At 43.7% G+C, this 20,690-nt stretch overlaps 1 protein-coding gene across 7 annotated transcripts in view; it reads left to right on the top strand.

Annotated features, from left to right (window-relative positions):
• TSNARE1 (t-SNARE domain containing 1) overlaps nucleotides 1-20,690 on the top strand; it is a 434,224-nt gene that overhangs the window by 196,470 nt on the left and 217,064 nt on the right. For 5 of the 7 annotated variants that reach the window (XR_013544395.1, XR_012087019.2, XM_072999410.2 and 2 more), the window contains exons 6-7: nucleotides 385-459; nucleotides 1,298-1,354. Coding sequence is in view for 5 of the 7 variants with exons in the window: in XM_072999410.2 (XP_072855511.2) it covers nucleotides 385-459; nucleotides 1,298-1,354 (132 nt within the window). In the remaining 2 variants the exon portion in view is untranslated. The remainder of the gene's footprint in view (nucleotides 1-384; nucleotides 460-1,297; nucleotides 1,355-20,690) is intronic. The other 2 variants (XM_078392020.1, XM_072999412.2) reach the window with 1 other exon arrangement.

Genomic DNA, 20,690 nt, shown 5'->3' with positions numbered 1-20,690 from the left:
ACAAATGCTGGCTCTACGGGTTGGGAACGGGGATGAGCACTGCCTCCTAGAGTAGGACATGACTGGACTAAATATCAAGGGGAACCTTTATTGCACCAGGTTACCATGTAAAACTGTGCTTCCCACTCTTGCGTAACCCAGGTGTTCTCAGACTGCTGCTCCTAGAAACCTCCAACAAGCACAGCTCTTGGTGAAGGCTTCTGGGAATGGCAGTCCAAGAACATTTCGATTTAACCAACTTTGGGAACCACTGATGTAAACCATTCAGCGTTCAAAACATCCATGAGATTTCTTGCTTCCAGACCACGGATGGCATAAAAATGGCTTCTTCTCTCTCTCTTTTTTGGCATTGGCTATATTTGATGATATTTTCTTTTTCTGTAGCAGGAGCGGCTTCAGCTGGATCGCCTGAAGAATCAACTTTCTGACGCCATTCAGCGGTATGGGACAGTACAGAAGGTAAAGAGGACTTTTGAGACTGTTTATAACAACTTGGGGCCCCAGAGGTTCTTGGACTGAAACTCCCAGCCGCCTTCACCGTGCACGGCGCTGGCCAGGATTTCTGGGAGTTGCAGTCCACGAACATCTCGTAACTCAAGGTTGGGAGCCACTGGGCTGTGCATTCTGTGGTCGGGAGTTTATCCATGAAGGTGGACATGATATTGGTCCACCTGAAATAGAGATGTCTCCCTTTCCCCTTTCAGCCAGAATTCTCTTTTGAAGAATTCGGCCTTGGGGGAGGACTCATGGATTTAATTGTGAAATGCTTGATCATCACCACAAGCACACCTGTTCTGTTTTTATTTCACATGGTGCAGAATGGATGTAACTTATAGACCATGTGTTGGATGGTATGTGCTCTGTCTCTCTCTGGAACTAATCACGTGGCCCTTTATCTCTCTACTTATTTTTAATAAATTAGAATGCGACAAAGTTACCCGTTGAATTATTCCCCTTTCAATGGCCTGGTTACGTCAGAGAGCGGTTCCCAAGTTGCAAATTGCCCCCTTTTTCCTGCACCTGCCAGGTTTTAAATGTGCCGCTTGCTTTTGATAACTCTGCCATCCTTGAACGTTTGCAACACCTCCGATTTCTCTGAGGCGTAAAACCCTTTCAAAATCATCCCCCCTCTTGTAACTTAATCATATGGCTGGCGCGTTGCCTCCATTTTATTCCTTTCCTTCCTCCCCTCCCTGAAATAAGAGAAATTAACAACGTTTCTGAATGCATTTCAACTCTGTCCTGATCAGCCGTTCTACAATTATTATTATTATTATTTTTCCCTCCCTTTCGGCAGAAAATTGCAGACAAATCCAAAGCTCTGCTTCCCAAGGGACAGAAAAGTAGGAAGCAGGTAAGTGCTGTGTTTATTTTGCTAGAAAGTACGTTTTGAGCTGATGTCCTGGCCTTGAGTTTCTGTTTCGGCATCAGTCCACCAGGCTTTGTGGGCTGCTTCAGTTACAAATTAGACCGGCACCCTTCACAGATTTTTAGAAGATTATTGAAGACAGGGTTGTATAAGGAAGCCTTGGGCAACATCTTCTGCTAATCTTTGAGATGCACATGTGGTATTTGTCATTGTGATTATGGATTATTTCTAGTCTACTGGTATATTTTGGTCTCTTTTCTTATGGTTTATTCAATTTGGCTTGACCTGATTTTTCAAGTCACCTTTTCTGTTTCTGTGGTGTTATGTTTCTGATTTCTTTGATTATCATAGTCGTTTGTAGGCTTAGTCTACATAGACAAACTGCCCCAAATGGTGTTCTCACTACATGCTGTACAAGCTGTAGAAATAAAAAATAAATACATATATAGATACATATTTGTCTGTGTATTCTACAAATTGCATGAGATTTCTTGGGAATCCAATGGCAAATGTCACATATAGACATAGATACAGAAATATACATGCAAAAATATGTATCTACTGGAAATCTCATGAGATTTGTTGAATATCTTGTGGTGATATTGTTACCGGGAGGCGCACCGATCTGTGCTGACTTATTACAATGCCTCAGCAAAATGATATGTTTCCTCTGCAGGATTCACTGGAAAGCTGTAAGCAATTTGGCAGTTCCTTGCAAAATGAACAGACAGCAATGACGTGGGGAGGGTGAGGAAAAATGAGATTGGAATCTTTTCCCCCCGAGGAGCTGAGAAACCTCCTTGGCACAGAGGAAAAGTCTTGACATTGTGAGACAAGGAAAAATTGGCAAGAATGAGAGACCTTTTCTCTGTATTCTTCTACTGTGGGGTTTGAATAGTCATCAGGAAAGTCCGGAATCTCATTCAACATAATGCACGAGATGGTGCAAAATATATAGGCTAAAGCCGGGGAGAGAAGCTGTAAAGCCCTAAACAGCTTGGGACCACGTTTCTGTTTATGACCCTTCTTCCGTCATCAATATAGACTGAAAACAGTAAGTATGAAGAAATGCAAAAAGAATCAAACAAATATTACACTTAGAAATAAAACAGTCAACAGAAACAACATGCAAAACACATTCAAAAGCAACAAGGCATAATGATCTATTGGAAAAGCCCTCTCAGACCACCAGTTATTAAGGGAAGGCTTGTCTGGAGAGAAAGGTCTGTCCGTTTGCAGAAGGACAGCAGGGATGGGGCCAGCCTTGGCCTCCAGTGGCAGGGAGTTGCAAAGTCTCTGGGAGCAGTTGCAGAGAAGGCCCTCTCCTGTATCCCCACCAAGTGCATGTGAGGGTGGTGGGACTGAGAGAAACACCATTCCTGGTGATCTTAACACCTGAACAGGATCATAATGGAAGACACGATCCTTTGAGGTACTTCGCACTTAGAAACATTCTATGCCTCCCATTGAACATTCATTTCTACCCATAGGATGGGTGATTTTGCATTACCATCTTCGAAAATCGATACATGTAAAAGGAAAAAGAAAAAAGAGATCAGCTTGATCATTTGTTGTCTTTCCCGCATGCCGATTTGCATCTATGATTCCTTCCCAGCCTGTCTTTTTTTATATATCGTTTCCATCTGTATGACAAAATAAAATAAGAAAAATGGAAGGCATACAACTGGTGTAGCTATTAATAGAGCATCACTGTTGATTTTATTTCCATCCGTGCACAGTGGCCAGAGAATTCACCAAGCCTCCCTCCCTGAGCACCAGTAATTTGAGCACATTGTGCATCTATGGAGGCAGTAAAGTTGTTGTTTAGTCGTTAAGTCATGTCCGACTCTTTGTGACCCCATGTCACAAAGCCCTCCTGGCTTCCACTGCCTCCTGGGGTTTGGTCAAATAAAGTAAAATTAACACTCTATATAACGTAAAGTTAACACTCTATATAACAACAGAGGAAGCTATGTATATTCAGAAGTGGGAGGTGACGTGTACTTCCTTGGTGCTGGAATGTCTAAGATATTGGGGCTGATTAAAAAAAAAAGCAGATTGCTTTTCTGTACCTGACGAAGTATGGTCCATTCCTGCTGTAATAGTTCCCAGGAGGTGTGTGTGTGTGGGGGGGAAGGAACTGTGATTGGAGAGGGCTCAACTAGCATCACTCAGAAGAGGTATTGAAGAGGTATCTTGTGCAGGTGAGAAAAAAGATGAGTAGCAAAGACAAGAGGTGAGTTCAAGGAAATAAGAATCTGACTACGCAAGTCCCCAGTCTTGCATCTTACTGTGAAGCAAGTTTTCTGCTCAGCCCACATCATGTGATTTTTGGCTTCTTAGTATTATACTAGCAGAGAGGAAGAAGAAGAAGAAGAAGAAGAAGAAGGAGAAGGAGAGAGAGAGAGAGAGATGTACTTTTTCTCCCACTTTTGATTCTTTCCTTCCTCCCCCTCCTCCCCCTCCTTCTCTGTGTATATCTATCTCAGGTAGATTGGTCTTACTATGGGATTTATAATGTTTATAGTTTGTTTCCCCAGCTTGAAAAAGTGTTGCAGAGTTTTGAATGGTTGGTTAACTTCCTCTGGCTGTGCAGCAGAAGTGCGGGGATTCAGAGAGTTCCCCAGAGTCGTCCACCTCTTTTTCTCACTAACCGGCATTTACAATCTCAGGTATTTTTAAGAAGAAAGAATTAAAATTACTCACAGTTGAATAGACGAAATGGGAAATTGACAAACATGGCTGCTTTCAGCAACAGATGTCAACAGAGAGAAAAAAAGAGCAGAGAGGCAGGGGTTTCTTTGAATTAAGAGGCAGGAGGGACTGGATAGGGACTTGCTGAAACCCTTATGGGGGGGTCGCTTGAACTTGTATGGAGGGTGTTTTATTTACTCCGTTCCTCTCTCTGCCTTTTTCACCACCTGTTGGAATGGCTGCTGGATCACAATGAGAGGAAAGCAATATCCGGTGACAGTTGTTTCCCAGGTTGTCCTTTCGTGGCCCTGCTTTTTTTCAGCCTCTTCTACCAAACTGAAGAAAGGGGGCTAAATTCCTTGTCTCCAATCACTAGGATGCCTTGGTGAGGAAACTGAAAGGCCTGTGAGATTCCTTGCCTCCTTCAGAGAGCAAGACACAGAGCATCATGTGGGGACTGTAGTCTGATAGCACTTGAAATGAAGGACTGCTCTCCTTAAAAGAGGACATGCACCTACTCTAAAAGAGGAAGAAACACAGGAAAGGAGGAGTGCAACGGGAGTCAGTGAAATGGCTTCAACCAAGTTTGAAGGGTACAGTCATCATGTCCTTCTGTGGCTCCTCATGGACAACTGGTTGGCCACTGTGTAAACACTATGAATGAGGAGATGGCCCTTTGTTATACAGTGGTGCCTCGCTTAACGATTGCCCCGCATTACGACAAATCCGCTTTACGACAATCTTTTTGCGATCGTAATTGCAATCGCAAAACGATGGTCTAAATGGGGGAACTTAGTGACGATCGGTTCCCGAAGCAGGGAATCGATTTTTCCTTTACGACGATCAAAAACAGCTGATCGTCGGGTTTTCAAAATGGCCACCGGGTGCTTAAAATGGCTCCTCGCTGTGCTTAGGGACGGATTCCTTGCTATACAGGCAGCGAAAACGACCACCGTATGGAGGATCTTCGCTGGACAGTGAGTTTTTACCGCATTGGAACGCATTGAACGGGTTTCAATGCATTTCAATTGGGTTTTTAATTTCGCTTTACCATGTTTTCGGTTAACTGTGATTTTCCTGGAACAGATTATTGTCGTTAAGCGAGGCACCACTGTAATCAAGAATGATTCTTCTCATTTTCATATGCTGGATTGGTTTCTCTTCTTACTTTCCCAGAACCCACCAATTTTTAGTGCCTGTCAGTATCTTCTGTTTCCCTATGTTCTTCCTAAGGCTGTGGGTTTGGATGATGACTGGGTGGGTCGAAGCCCATGCACTGAATCTGTCCAGTCTTGTTGAGGACAGTTCACTGGCAAAAAAATTACCGAGGCAGCATTCTGTGGCTGAAATCCTGTTGCACAGTTCTGCATGCATAACCAGGGATGGCCGTGTCATCGTTAGCTGCAAATCTCCTCTCACTGAAAGCAATTCAATGTGATTTCTGGATGCACACGACCCATACACAATGCAAGAAAGTTGTGTGCATGCTAGAAAACCCCCGAAAGGAACTCTTTGATCACTGCTACTGTTGATGCCATCAACCTCATTGCTCACACGGCGCCGCGCAACATGATTTTAGCCGATTTATCCCTCACACAAGCTGTGCAGTCCCAGGAGATCCCCCAAGGAAGGGAATGGTCAACTTGAGGATTCTCTACCTGGAAAACCCTTGAAAACAGTTGCCATAAGTCAGAATTGACTTGAGGGCACAAAGTACGATCACTATTATCTTGGTGGCCTGTAAGAACTTCGCTCCAGGAGAAAAGAATGTGACTCTGAGGGTCCAACATCTTTCATTCGACAGACTGAGTGCTCAGGGTGGTCAATGGAGGGGGAAATCGGGTTCCACGTACTGCTTTTTCCTCAACATGTGGGAAGATTACATTTTAGAAGGCGGGCAGGCAATTGTGGCCATCGTTGAATGGGCAGAAAATGAAAATTGGGGGGGGAGGGGGAAGGGCAACAGCTGGACCCTTGCTCTGCTTCTCAATCCTCTTGTTCTCTTCCGGCTGCGTTTGTGACGGCTTTAAATCAAGCCTCGCGCCCCCCCTCCCTCTGAAAGGTCATAGGGTTCCCAGCAAAATAAATGGAAAGCCTCATCCGGCTTGTCATCTCATTTCGATGTGAAATGCCTCATTTTAATACCTGTAGAGATGGATTATTGACAGGGAGGGAAACTGTGTTCTTCTAAAACCTCTTTGACAGCAGCCTTTATAAAAGGATTGAAGAGGGAAATGCCACCAGTTGCTGCTGTTTCCCCCCCCCCTCTCTCTCTCCAGCTCTGGCACTTTCTCCAGACGTGGAGCACAGCTTGAAAAAATGGATTAGCCCTTGGCCACGGAAAAGAACGGGTGGACTCTCAGGAAAGGGCAGGAATTGGAGATACGGCTGCCGAATTCCTGTGGTACAGTGGTGGGACTGATGGCACCAAGGACTATTTATTTGCGGCATTTCTGCCCAGTTGTTTCTCCAGTGAGGACAACAAAGCATGTGTGACTCTCTTCCTCTTGCTCCTGATGGCAACCCTGTGAGATGTCTGTCCTTCTGTCCCTCCCCACCCTCCCTCCATATCTCCATCTCTCCATCTATCTCTCCATCTCTCTCCATCTCTCTCTCTCTGTCTCTCTCTCTCTCTATCCACCCACCCACCCACCCACCCATCCACCTACCTACCTACCTACCTACCTACCTACCTACCTACCTACCTACCTACCTACCTACCTACCTACCTACCTACCTACCTACCTACCTACCTACCTACCTACCTACCTACCTACCTACCAATTCATACTTCTACAGCATCCACTATTTTGGGTGGCTTACAAACAAAATAAACATCAACACAAACATAACATAAAATTCACTGATAAGCCCAGGTTGAAATAACAAACAGAAAAGGAACCTCCCCCCCCCAAAAAAAAAAGTTGATAGAGGCCTTCCCAGCAAACTCCCTGTTTGCTGTCCTTTTCACGAGCTCTCGTCTTGAGCTCCTTGTGTCTGCCTTGAGCTTTATTTGTCAGCTGTGTTCTGCCCAGAGTTGGGAATCAAAAGCAATGTTGGGCGGGATGGCCTTAGGTGTTCTCTTGATGGCTGAACCCATGGGTATTAGGCCACAGTCCTTGTCTGAGACTGTGAGATGATTTGGAGGTCCCGGTGACAGTGGCTACCCATGGCCAAAGCATATTAAAGATGTCTGCCCCTCCTTTCTGAAGACCAGACAGTGTTAAGTTGTCCCTCATGCTGAGATGCTCAGAATTTTTTTTAAAAAGTTTCCTTAGGACAGCTTCTTCTAACGATCCATTTCTCGTGTTTCAGTTCTTCCTTTTAAACTCCCAAAGCACCACCCCTTGGGAAAGACTCACCACTCAGATTTAAACATACTCAGATACCGCTTTTAATCAGCATTTAACTTATTAATCTACAAACTCACCAGGGATAAAGTTTTCTGCTCCCCTGAGAAGTCCCCATGCAGCCTTTGAATTCAAATTAATTGCAGCCAAGAGAGGGAATAAAGAGGATAAAACACTGGTTTTAAACTAACTGTGTGTGTATGTGTGTCCGCCTGTCTGTCTTTGTGTATGTGTGTGTGTTCACTTAAAATGCTATTTTTAAACATTGCCAGGACTAAAGAATCCTACGAGTTCCTTCCAACTCTATGATTCTGCCATGTAGCTGAGTTGTGATTATCACCAGGGAGAAATAACATGTAAGACAGGTCATCCCTGTTATCATTTGATCTCTAGGAGGTGATTCGGACACCGTTTTCACCACCATCATCTGGAGGGGGTGAAATAAATCATGTGAACAAAACTGGGGTGGTGGTGGTCAGACATTGGCAAGGTGCCCCTGCTCCTATCTGCCTCTCCAATATGGCTTCGGAGATGTTCTTCCATGGGGCCATAGATATACAGCCGCCTTACTTGTGAGAATTAATGTAATCCATGAGATTTAGAGAAGTGTCTGGTAGGAACGAAGAAATCTTGGGATTCTTTGTTTTGGCGACATAATGGCTGTGGGATTCTAGCAATGGTATTTCCTCAGAGGACCTTTTCTGAGCTCTGAGACTAGGAAGTGTGATCTGAAGGCAGCTGACTTTTCTGCACGACAGCATCTGACTATCCCAGCCATATGGGTTATACTGGAAGCTGTAATTTAGGGATGCACATGAGCGGCCAGAATCCCGTCCTTCAGTTAATGCTGGTGTTAAATCCATGGTTGTAAACCAAAGCAGCAAACTGCCTCTAGTCAATGGGTTGCTGCTTGTATGTTTTATCCCGTGTCCCTGGTCTGCAATGAGGGGTAGAAGTGGTGACTCTTAAATTAGGAGCAGTTCACCATTACTATTTATTTACATGATTGCACTTAATCCAGTGTAACTGATCATCAGAGTTCTTGTCTTTGCTTACTTTGTTCTTATAGCCGAGCATGAAGATACTTCAAAGCTTTCTTTCTGCAGGGCAAGACTGCAAGATTTTTTAAACTTGTTTATTCATTTTACATATGACTGTGTTTTTGTCTGAAAGAAAATAGGGGCATCGGTGTATATATGTGTTTGCATGTATGCAAAAACAAAAGGCAGCAACAATAAAACTCTTACGTTGCAAACCAAACCTTGTGTTTTGTGCAAGACGCATGGCATTTTGCAAATTTCAAGTTTCGTAATACAAAATTTTGTGCAAATCTCAAGGTCTGTGATGCTACATTTTGTGCAAAATCATGCAGCTACAAACTGTTATGCAAATTACAAGGTTTCTAATACAAGATTTTTACACCCAAATTTTACCTTCCCCCCCCCCTGCAAATGTTGTTGCCTGTGCAAAACGATGTACCATTTGTGTGTTAGGACAAAAACAAAATTGCAGTATTTGCTCTCTCTCTCTCTCTCTTTTTTTTTTAAAAAAAGCAGGTTGTCTTGATGTGTGGTGATCTCTGTTTTCATTTAGGTTGAGAAAATGTGTGAGCATTTTTACACACTTGTTGCCTTCCAAAAATTTAATAATTTCTGGAAGGATGGGCATCCTCTAGAAGGATGATGGGGGACTATCAAGATTTGAGGATTAGGCCAAGGATCCTTCATCAGAGGACAGAGACCCCAACATAGAGTGGGGTGTAAAAATGCACATATGGATTTCAGAATAACTTCAGCTGCAGCTTCTAAGAAATAACTCACTTTTAATAATTTTCTGAATCACTCCTTGGTGTGCAGTCCCCCTTCCCATTGCTCATGGCAGCTCTATTTTCAGTTTCCTTTTCGTTTCCCTCTCCTATTTCTACAACTCCTGCCATGTCTCCTGCGTGGGACTCTTCTAGAGATATGATTCCACAACTAAGAACAATTAGAACATTTCTGTGACATATGTTTACCCGCCTTTTAAAAAAAAACAGCCTACAAAGCAATCTCATGCATTCCTGCCCATAACCAACCTATTAATGTTCAAATTCCTCTTGCTGACATAATGATACCTCCCCCACCCCCTGTGCAAAGCTAACAATGTAAATAAGCTGGAGAAACAGCCAGGGAACAGAGATAAGAATATTTTGATGCCCAGGGGATGCGTACGAGATCAGGAATAATAGGACAACATTATGTAGTTTGCTCCTCACCATATTTCTTTTTACCTAAAAAAGAGGGGTAGAGAGAAAAAGAATGGGGGGGGGGATGAAGGAGCTTTCAGCATATTAAACCTGAAACAGAGACACTAATTGGAAATAGCAGGCAGACGATCCTCAGTGATTCATTATTAGTGATGCTTTTGGTAGCAATCAGCTCTGTGCAAGTTGATTTGATTAGAGAGTAGGGAGATGCCAGGGTGAAAGGGAGCCAAAATCTCAAATACTTCTCTGAGAAAGATTTCAGGCCTATGGGTGCATGTGGTAGCATTAGGAGCTTTACCAAGCTTGATTAGAAAGGAGGAACAATAGACAGAAAAGCATGTTGTTAAAAGTCTGTCTGCCGTGTCTGTTCAGTTCGCTGTTGATCTGTTCAACTGTAAGTAAATGAAACATTTTATTCTTTCTCCTACTTATTGTCTCAGGGTGAGTTCTTGAGGCTGCTCTGCGAATCCCTGCACTTCTGCTGTGGAGCTAGAGGAATGTACCGGAAATTTGCAACTCTGCAACCGATCTTTGCACAACTTTTGAAGTTTATGGGTTGCAGAAAAAGCAAGCCTTTAAAATTAATGTTTGAAGTTTATGAATGAATTGGGATTTCATACCATAGTTCTGTACCACTCCCCTGAGCAGTTAGGGCCATCAAACGAATTTCAAAAAGCAATTAAAGTAGGCTCGGAGGATGTGACATCCAGGGTAACAATTTTTCAGATCTGTTTAGGAATGAAATGTTTATTAGAAGGAAGATATCTCCATTCACCAAGAGAGATAATTCATATATGCACTCATCCCCGGGTTAACTAGAGAATAAAAGAGCCCACCTCTCGGATACCAGAGGAAGCTCTTAGCCATCCATCAAATAATCAATTACCACATCCATTAGTCCCCTGTAACCACACATTAGGAGAATTTGCCAGGCGCTGTAATGTTCAGGTCACCAACCCGAAGGATGTACAGCGACTGGAGGGATCTATCAACGTTTTGACGCCCTGTGATTTGAAAGTCAGCAAACGGCCTCTTGCCACTTGTCCCCTTTCTGTTGCTGTTTTTAAATGGCCATTTCTAACTGACATCTTAGTGCTCTCAAGTCACGGTAACCCTGTGGAAATGAAAGTTCATGGGCTTTTGTTCAATTTTCTAAGCTGGTGTTTGTCGCTGGAAAACATTTATTTATTTATTTATGGGGAAAAAAACAACCGAATTAGCTTGTTGTTACGGCACGGTCTGCGTCAGCAGTGTAGAAGCACCGCAGGATTGTGTGGTCCTTTAAAAGCTGACGTGTTTTATCTGGCGTAAGTGGTTCTACCGCATAGCCCTTCTCCTTCAACACAGTCTTATTGCAACAGAGAGTCCGTGGGGTGGAATCGTTAGGCATGCCACGCGAGAACTCAGAAGATCCTTGTCCACATTCTTTTTTAGTCATAGAACTCCCTGGGCGGCCTCAGGGCAATCACGCTCAGTCTGGCCCGCCTCTTAGGGTTGCTGTGAAGATAGACATGAGGAGGAAGAGGACCCTGTACACCAAAATATATCCTGTGGAAATATGGAAGAGGAGCGCAACAAAATAAATAAGTTATGCATCCGTGGGGACTGCTGGATTACTCAGGAGTTGAGGCATCGGGCTGAGAAACCAGGGGTTGGGAATTCGATTCCCTACTGGGTGCCTTCTTGACAAGGGGCTGGACTCCATTATCCTTAGGGTCCCTCCCAGCTGCGCAATTCTAAGATGATGGTGATATAATTGGCCACTAGTTACCTAGCTGCCTAGCATTCCCTTACAGGCGGCACATTTGTTGATTTGTTGTGCTTCATCTCTTTCTGTATTCTGCTTCCCTCTCTCTCTCTCTCTCTCTCTCTCTCTCTCTCTCTCTCACACACACACACATACACACACACACACACACACACACACACACACACACACACAAAATCACACACACACACACACACACACAGAGAGAGAGAGAGAGAGAGAGAGAGACTTGGTCTATGGCGCCTTTTGCAAGCTTGGATCGTCCGATGCTGTTAGACTCCAAATCCCATCACCCTCATTGGCCAGTGTGGCCAACGGTTGGGAATGTTGGGGCCTGTCCTCTAAAAAGGCTTGGATAGCCCCACATAATCTCTGGTCACACCTTTCACCCACTTGGATAAATACAGGACCTCGTTTTCACGCTCCTCTAGGTGTTCTTGAACTCTAATCCCTGAAGACCTGACTAGTACGGTTGGTGGTCAATAGGGTAGAAGGAGTAGCCCATCCGCTAGCCCATGTTGGGCTGTCCTGAGGCCTTCTGGCAAGAGGAGGTTGGTATCCAGCCCTTTCTATTTGAGACCTCCATCTCTGGACGAGATGGATGGACAGGGTCATTGAAGGTACCAATATGACTTTGACTCAGCTCCGGGAGGCAGCGGAAAACAGGAGGGTCTGGCATGCTCTGGTCCATGGGGTCACGAAGAGTCGGACACAACTAAACAACTGAACAACAACACCTAAGTACTTAGTGCTCCTTTTCTAAAGGGGTGGAGGGATGCTAGCCAAAAGACATCCTGCATCCTAGTTGGGAGATGTTCCTGGGGGGTTCTGGGAGGCATTTGATCCCCAACAGATAATTCTTCCCAGATCTTTATCATCTGTACATTTCCTTGAGGTGGAATTTAAGACAGCAGCAGCAGACAGCATGTTTAGACGTGTCTGTCTGCCCCAAGCAGGGGTGAGGAAAGGGTCTCAGGGTTCAATACTTGGAGCAGAAGGGACCATACGGTCGAGGACATCAGCGCAAATCATGCTTCAGGATTATTCAAGAGTCTATTTTCTGCAAATTCCAGCTTAAACTGGACCTCAACAGCATCTACTTCAGTAGCCTTGCTTTCCAAACCTAGTAGGTCCTTCAATATTTTGAATGTCGTGACGTGGTTCCTGGCTCAGAAAACAGGTTTTGAAAATGGACATTTGGAGGTAACATGCATTTACAAGCTGACCATGTGTTGGCATTCAACACTCTGCATGCCCTCTTGGGGGTAGTAGCAGTGCTTTGCAGAGATGGTGGTGTGGCCCTCAAGATTGAAGTCCCAGAACTTTTTCTGGGGTGGCAGAGGCTAGGACATCATCCACCATTTTGCTTCTGATTTCGCTAGTCCTCACAGTAGCAGGGAGAGAGGTTGATTTCCCCAGGTGCCATGTATTGTGTCAAGTTATCCTTGTTCCAATGCAGAGCACTTGAGCCTGGTTTAGTCTTAAATAGGCTATTAAGATCCATTAGCTTCACAAAAGACTTGTCCTTCATTTGTAGATACGGACCAAACTACCTATGTGATTCTACTTGTGCAGGGAAGAGGCTGATGGGGGGCTGAGCTTCCAAATTGACCTCTGTACCACTGTTTTGATGTACGTACGTACATACGTTATGTATGTATGTATGTATGTATGTATGTATGTATGTATGTATGTATGTATGTATGTATGTATGTATGTATGTATGTATGTATGTATGTATGTATGTATGTATGAATGAATGAATGAATGAATGAATGAATGAATGAATGAATGATATTTATTTGTTAGCTTTCTCCCAAAGAACTCAAGCTGCTTTACAGCATTTAAAAGAAGCAAAGTAAAAAAGCCAAATAGTAAATTATTAACATTTTTTTTAAAAAAAAAACATTAAACCATTTAATTAAAACTCATAATAAGAAGGATATCCCATCCACCTTCAGCTTCTAGTGGTGTTATGATTTTTTTTTCCTGGATTTCCCCAGCCTCTGTTCAAGTCAGCTGTCTGTCGTCACCTATCAGCAGCTCATAAATTCTCCCAAACTCTCTTTCTTCCAGCCAAGAAGGTCCATAACAGAATTCCATCATCTCACCTTGTGCTGTTGCTTTTGGTATATCAGGTACCAGTGAATAGCCATGAACTGTTCACCTTAAGCCCTGTCAGACTATACGAGTTGGGATTCTTCTCCACTTGGCATCTCAAGAAGAAATTATTTTCATATTCTTAGTAATAGTAATAGGAACGGAGACATTCGCGAATACATGGAGAAATTGACCTTTAGACAATGCAACTGTCTCTGTTCCAGCTCCTGAGTCTAAAAAACACTGGCATCACACTGTAGAATTCCTTAAAAAAAAAAAAAAAAGGAAAACACAATAGCTCATTTCTTTCCCCCCCCCCTATATTTATCTGTCTCCAATCTTCGCAGAGGACTGAATTCTGTGATCCGAAATGCAGTTTCTAGGAACATATGTGAGTTGTGTTAAGTGGAAGTATGTGCAGGATCATCACAGGATGATGGATGGATAGATGGCTACCGATCGAGAAAGGGTAAAGATTCTGGCACTTGATAAAGCAGGACATGTGTATTTCGAGAGAAATTTGAAATATACATGTAACTGAAGAAAAGGAAAGTTAGCTGGGATCACTGTTCATTCATTCATTCATTCATTCATTCATTCATTCATTCATTCATTCATTCATTCATTCATTCATTCACCTTTAACCCACTATTTGTCTTAAAAAAACAAGCTGGTTTTCATCATTCAAAGACAATAATTTAAAGAAAACCACATTGAGTATACAGATATTAAAAAGGATCAAACAAATACAAGACAAAGAAACATAAGCAACACCAAAAACACATTCAAAGCAGTAACGCACAACGATCCATTTTTTTAAAAAAGCCACTCACGCAGCCAGCCGGTCTTTGAACTCAGCCTGCCTGCACAACTAGAGTCATCTTGTATCTCAGAAGGGTTTTCTCTTTTTTGTTGGCCATTGTACATATACTGCTACTCGACATCTGTATGTGGCCCTTTGTATCTGGAAACCCAGGATGGTGCAAGACGGAGCAGCCAGAGTGGTCTGGCAGGTCTCCCATGACTGCGTTTCAGTACGTATAAGGCCAATCCTTCTCCATCTCCCTCGGCTACCATTTTGTTTCTGAATGCATTCCAAAGCATTTCTTTTTGTACATAAAAGCATCAGAAGGTATTTCTGCATAAGAGTATCAGAGGAATCCAGATGGCCTCTCTGGTGGGACTGTGTGCAATTTGATTTTTCCCTTCTCCCAACCTGGAATGGATCTTCATACAGTTCCAAGCAATGTGTGTCTCCTCTGATTCAATCCGCGCCCTGGCTCCAAGGGAATATCCGTCCTCTATGCTGCCAGCTTCCTAATGACTTGTGTTTGGAAGCTAAAAGAGCCGTCATTTGTCTGTTTTTTTTCCACTATGCATGAGGAATTTGGATCTTTGATCGACTATAGAGAGGAGAATAAACCCGCCAGGTATCACCTAGCTAGCTTTGGGGATTTGGATGAATCCCCAAATGTGCTTTAAAATGGTGCTTTAAAATGTGCTAAGAAGAGAGAGACAGAATCAGTTTTGTGCTCGGTTTCTGCTTGTATCCAGATCAGTTTTCCCCTCTGCCCACTCCATTTTGATCTGGACCTCATACAAATCAGCCTGGTTTGGTTAATAATTCAATTAAAGGTGGTCCATAATGTCCTCTATGGAGAACGAGTGCAGGGAAATTGCCCCAGACGGAGACCACAGCTGCGATACAAGGAGATCTGCAAGCATGATCTGAAGGCCTTAGGAATGGACCTCCACAGATGGGAAACCTTGACCTCTGAGCGTTCAGCCTGGAGGCAGGCGGTGCATCAGGGCCCCTCCCAATTTGAAGAGACCCTCGTCCAGCAGACCGAGGCCAAGAGGCAGTCCTGAAACCAGCCAAATCAGGGAGCTCGACAGGGGACAGACTGTATTTGTCTTCAGTGTGGAAGGGATGGTCACTCTCAAATTGGCCTTCTCAGCCACTTTAAACGCTGTTCCAAATCCTCCATTCAGAGCATGTGACCATAGTCTCTCTAGACTGAAGGAGGCCTCATTAGGAGACACCTTATCAGTGCAAGAGCATCTACTCTGTCTCGCTCTGACATTACAGCTGTTCATCAAATCTCTGCCAGAGGTTTCGTGGCCACAGTTCCTCAGTCTCAGTCTCTTTGGATAGCTCAAGAAAGAATCCTCCATACTTTGGACATTAGGCGAGCCCTTGCCTTTTATGTCCAACACACCCAACCTTTCAGGCGTTCACCTCGACTTTTCATAAGTCACCAACCACCTACTAAAGGTCGCCAGGTGATGTCTCAAACTATATCTAGATAGGTCGCTTCAACCATTCACCTCGCGTGTCAGCCAGCACACAAACCAGTCCCGAAGGTGATTCGCCCTCACTCCACCAGAGCCGTGGCAACCTCTATGGCATTCCTACGTGGCGTACCTCTTCCAGGCGTCTGCACCTCTGCCACCTGGGCACAGCCGTCCATTTTCATCTGACATTATAAGACTTGATCTCCGGCAGAAGTCTGATGCGGCCTTTGGAGGTGCTGTTTTAGCCTCTACCTTGGTGTGACACCCTGCCTCTAGGTAAGACAGTTTTAGTCACCCAGGGTGTGATTCACAGAGGCCACGAAGAAGAACAACAGGTTACCCACCTGTAATTGTAGTTCTTTAAGTGGACTTCTGTGATTCACACATCCCACCTGTCCTCCCCACTGTCATGTCATTTGGCTTAATTTAGCGGTGGTTGGCACAACTGAAAGGGGAGCCTTGACGCCAAAGTACTTATGCGAGGGGGGGGCTTATTCTAATGTGGTTTTTGCTACCGCAAAAGCTCTAAAACTTTCCAAATCACAGAGGTCCACTCGAAGAACTACAATTACAGGTGGGTCACCTGTCGTTCTTAAATGTCTGATTGTCAGTTCGGAAATAAAAATAACTAACGCTCAAAATGGAGGAGCAAAAATAGCACTGAAGCCAGAGATCGGAGACACGGAGAAGCTGAGATGAAGGGCTAGATTTACGCGGCCTTGGAAAGAGGGTTGGGCAGGGAAAAAAATGATTGCACTCTATAAATACCTTCAAGGTGACAATAGACATGAAGAATAGGTAATTTATTTACACTGTTGGGTGACATGGTATCAGTCAAGATGGCCGAAAGCAAAGGATAGAAACGTTTAAGAGTTGATAGCCAGCCAGTATTTCGCTTTAGGAGACAACTGGGTTTCAAAATTTATCTCTCAAAGGGCATACGAGAGGAGCGCAGTATCGGCTGAGGTTCCGTAGCAAAGAGCGTCCAGTAGGGAATGAGGTCAGTTTAATAATGTTGTTTCTATGAAATATACGGCAATTATGGTTTTAAATTATCCTCACAGCCCCTAATGCCAACAAATAAGGCCCTCATTTCAACGTTCCTCTGGAGAGCATTTAGATTGCAGCCAACTCCACCGCCGCTCAACTTCCAAGCGGGATAATCAATATGAATTAAACGCCTGGCACATTTTTCAAAGTCAGAAAGTGCATCTCAGTGTTGCGCTGGGGCTCCTGTCAGTTGTAATGGATTCTCTTGGAAGGGGACGAAGGATGGCTACGGAATTAATTTTGGAGGAGTGTTTGCACTCCATCGAAGGAGCTTGTTTATCAAAATGGTATGATCGCTAGTTGTACGGATCGTGTCCTGAAATTTATTAATTTATTTAAAATATTTTACACTACTTTTCTCCTTAAAAAAGGGACCCAGGGCAGGTTATATCACTAAAATATACTATTTAAAGCTCCAACATGAGCCAATTGTTCCTTCCAGGCTTTGATTTTGAAAAGAACCCAGCCGCTCCACTGAGCACTGTTTCTCTTGCTTTCCCTGTCTTTGGTGTCAGTTGTTTGTTTGCTGTTGACCTGTTCAGTTGGTTGCTCAGCATAGTATGTGCAGTACAGAAAGGAGCAGGAACAAATCTGTAATCTTAAGGAACAGCAAGTACAGTAAATGTATATATTTTTAATTCTTTCTCCCATAAATGTTTCAGAGTGAGTTATTGAGGCTTTAGGTGCCAGTTCATGAGAAAAAGGTGGACTGTTCATGGAAGTTGTAGCTATTCTCCCGTGTAGGTCTCTGTACTTCTATTGTGTAACAACAACAAAAAATCAAAACTCTGTCTTAGGTCTTAATACTGAGCTACTTTATTTTCCTCTCATGCTCTTCTTGACCATCAGTTGGTCCACAAAGAGTACTGCTCCCATCCAACCCTTGGTTGCCCAACTTCTGTGACATCACCAAGCACTGTCCAATAACATCACAAGGAAACGCCCCTCCCCCTGGTTTCCATTTCTAGCCCTGAAATCCTAGGGAATGAGATATTCCTGACTTGGAAATGGAGAGCGGAAATAGTAGTTTATTTGTTTATTTATTAAATTTATACCCCACCCATCTAGACCAAAGTCTACCCTGGGTGGCTAACAATAAAAAAATGGAATAAAAACAATGTAATAAAATAAAAAATTGTTGTAATTAGATGTTTGTGCAGTAGCAGCTTTCTCAAAAAGACAGAGAGAAAGTGGTGGAAGAAGGACTGGCAGACAATAATTGCTGCCTGGCAGTGAATATTCTGCCTTTTGAGTCTGATGATCTCTCTGCATTGGAGGTTTCTGAACTTAAGTCATTTGGCCATTTGTCTGAGATGCCCTAGCTGTAGATGCCCTGCTTTGCTAGGAGGTTAGACTAGGCTGCTGTCTAAGTAAGTAAGTAAGTAAGTAAGTAAGTAAGTAAGTAAGTAAGTAAGTAAGTAAGTAAGGAAGGAAGGAAGGAAGGAAGGAAGGAAGGAAGGAAGGAAGGAAGGAAGGAAGGAAGGAAGGAAGGAAGGAAGGAAGGAAGGAAGGAAGGAAGGAAGGAAGGAAGGAAAAGAGAGAAAGAAAGAAAGAAAGAAAGAAAGAAAGAAAGAAAGAAAGAAAGAAAGAAAGAAAGAAAGAAAGAAAGATGGAGCTGATGAAGGAAGGAAGGAAGGAAGGAAGGAAGGAAGGAAGGAAGGAAGGAAGGAAAAGAGAGAAAGAAAGAAAGAAAGAAAGAAAGAAAGAAAGAAAGAAAGAAAGAAAGATGGAGCTGATGAAGGAAGGAAGGAAGGAAGGAAGGAAGGAAGGAAGGAAGGAAGGAAGGAAGGAAGGAAGGAAGGAAGGAGCGAATGATGGGTGAAAGGAAGGAAGGAGCTGATGAAGGAAGGAAGGAAGGAAGGAAGGAAGGAAGGAAGGATAGCTTCTACATTTTATTTTACTTTTTAAAATAAGAAAAAATACAGGGGTTTGTCTTACCAGGTAAGGAGTGGAGAGGAATGGTGATTCACTCATGCAAACAAAACAAAACAGCTCTGTGGAGCTGAAAGCGGCCTACAAAATGTCCCCAGATGATGAAGTGAATTCAGACGTAAACCTGTTTAATGTCTTGAAGGTCACTGTGTAAGGAAATGGTTGGTGCGTGAGAGTCAAACTACACACCTGTTTCTTAGAGAAATAAAGAAGGACATTCCATTATAGACAGACCCTTAAAAGTCTAACAAAGACGGAGGGGGAAGTAGAGGTCAGGGAGCCAAAAGAAATAGTGACCTCTCTGGTTAATCTACTCCCTGATCCCCTGGTAGTCACTCAGACTGGATAGGGGCTCAGAGTTAATATTTGGAGGACGCGGGGCCAAAATGAACATGTCTCTTTTGTCTGCTCTGCTTTTGTCTGCCTCTTTCTACTTGAGGGGCCACTTGGGTTGAAACAGCCCAATTTCTGTTCCCAGAAATGAAAGATATCAGAGGAAACATTTAACAATGAACAAAATATGTGTGGCTGTTTTCTGAGGGCTCTAGGTAACCTTCAAGCGATCTCCCGAACTCTGGGTCTGTGAAACTGATTGCTTTGTTGGTTTCTAGAAAGGCAGCCATAAAGCTTCAAGTGGACTCATTTTCCAGCGTGTCGCGAGGAGAAGTGGAATGTGCCTTATAATTTTCAGTTGCCGCACTGGCAGCTGGAAGAGTTTGCTGGCAGGTGGAACACTGTGGAGCCTTCAGAATTATGAGGGCATAATTCAGGCATCTGGGAAGGGGGCAGGAACCGTCCCCTAAATGGGACTACTATGTAATAAAACAGCATGCATCTGAGTCGGTGCTCATATTTGCTTAAGATCTGGTGAAAATATTCATCAGGGGCCATTCTTTGTGTGCAGAGGCTGCATGCTTCCAAGGATCACTTCAGTTGCACAATTCCTCTTCTTCCTGACGTGTGTCCCTGTTTTGATCAGGATTTCTTTGTGTTAAATAAAACAGCATTCTTCAAAAAAAAAAAAAATACAAGACTAGAAGGAGTGGGGAAAAGAAAGGGTGGTTGCGCGTCTGTTCGGCTTTCCTATTATTCCACTTCATTCGGGGTGACACCAAGGGTGGGAACTCATGGATCTTGTGTCGCTGTCAAGTCTGACTTAACTTGGATTCGACTTGGGGGGTTCTAAGGAGACTCGAAACTCGTGACTTGGATCCACTTGTTGTCCAAGTCCCATCTTTAAAGGCAGCTGGCCCAGCATCCTTTCTCGAATCTAACCAATTAAATCCACCCCGGGTAGGTGGGGCTCATTAGCCTGGGAAGACAGCCCACCTAAAAGAAGGAAAACTCCAATGTCAAACCTCCACTGCCTTGTGGCTAATCCACTGATTTAAAAGGCTTCAGAAGTTAACCTCGAGGCAAAATCCGGAGCTGGAGTCCCGGAAGCAGTTTGTGTCATTCTGGCAACTCCTATGACATCGCTAGAACCAGTTGTATTGGCTCTTGCCTTTCCATTGGACTATTTCAGTGATGTGGAGAGGGGGGATTTTCTGCTTGGGTAAAAGCCTATCCTCCGTATTATTTTACCCAGGCTTCGTGCGCTGGAGAGGACATTCCAGCTTCGCATACAGTGCCGAAGTCCTCCATACAGAGCAGATTACCATAGTCTCTCAAGACTGAAATATGCCTATGATGATGAATAATTATATCAGCATATGCATCCTTTACCGTTAAAGGGTAAACAGATAAGGTCATTCAACTGCTATCTGACAGGAGAGACTGTTCATCCATCTTGCCCAGTATTGCCTCCCTCTGAGCACATCTATAGTACACCATTGAAGTTACTTGATATCACTCTTACCTGCAGAACCTTATCCCTCGGGATCCTGG

This window comes from Pogona vitticeps, chromosome 4 (genome assembly GCF_051106095.1).
Source record: "Pogona vitticeps strain Pit_001003342236 chromosome 4, PviZW2.1, whole genome shotgun sequence".
NCBI lineage: Eukaryota > Metazoa > Chordata > Lepidosauria > Squamata > Agamidae > Pogona > Pogona vitticeps.
This window is presented reverse-complemented; position numbering and strand designations above follow the sequence as displayed.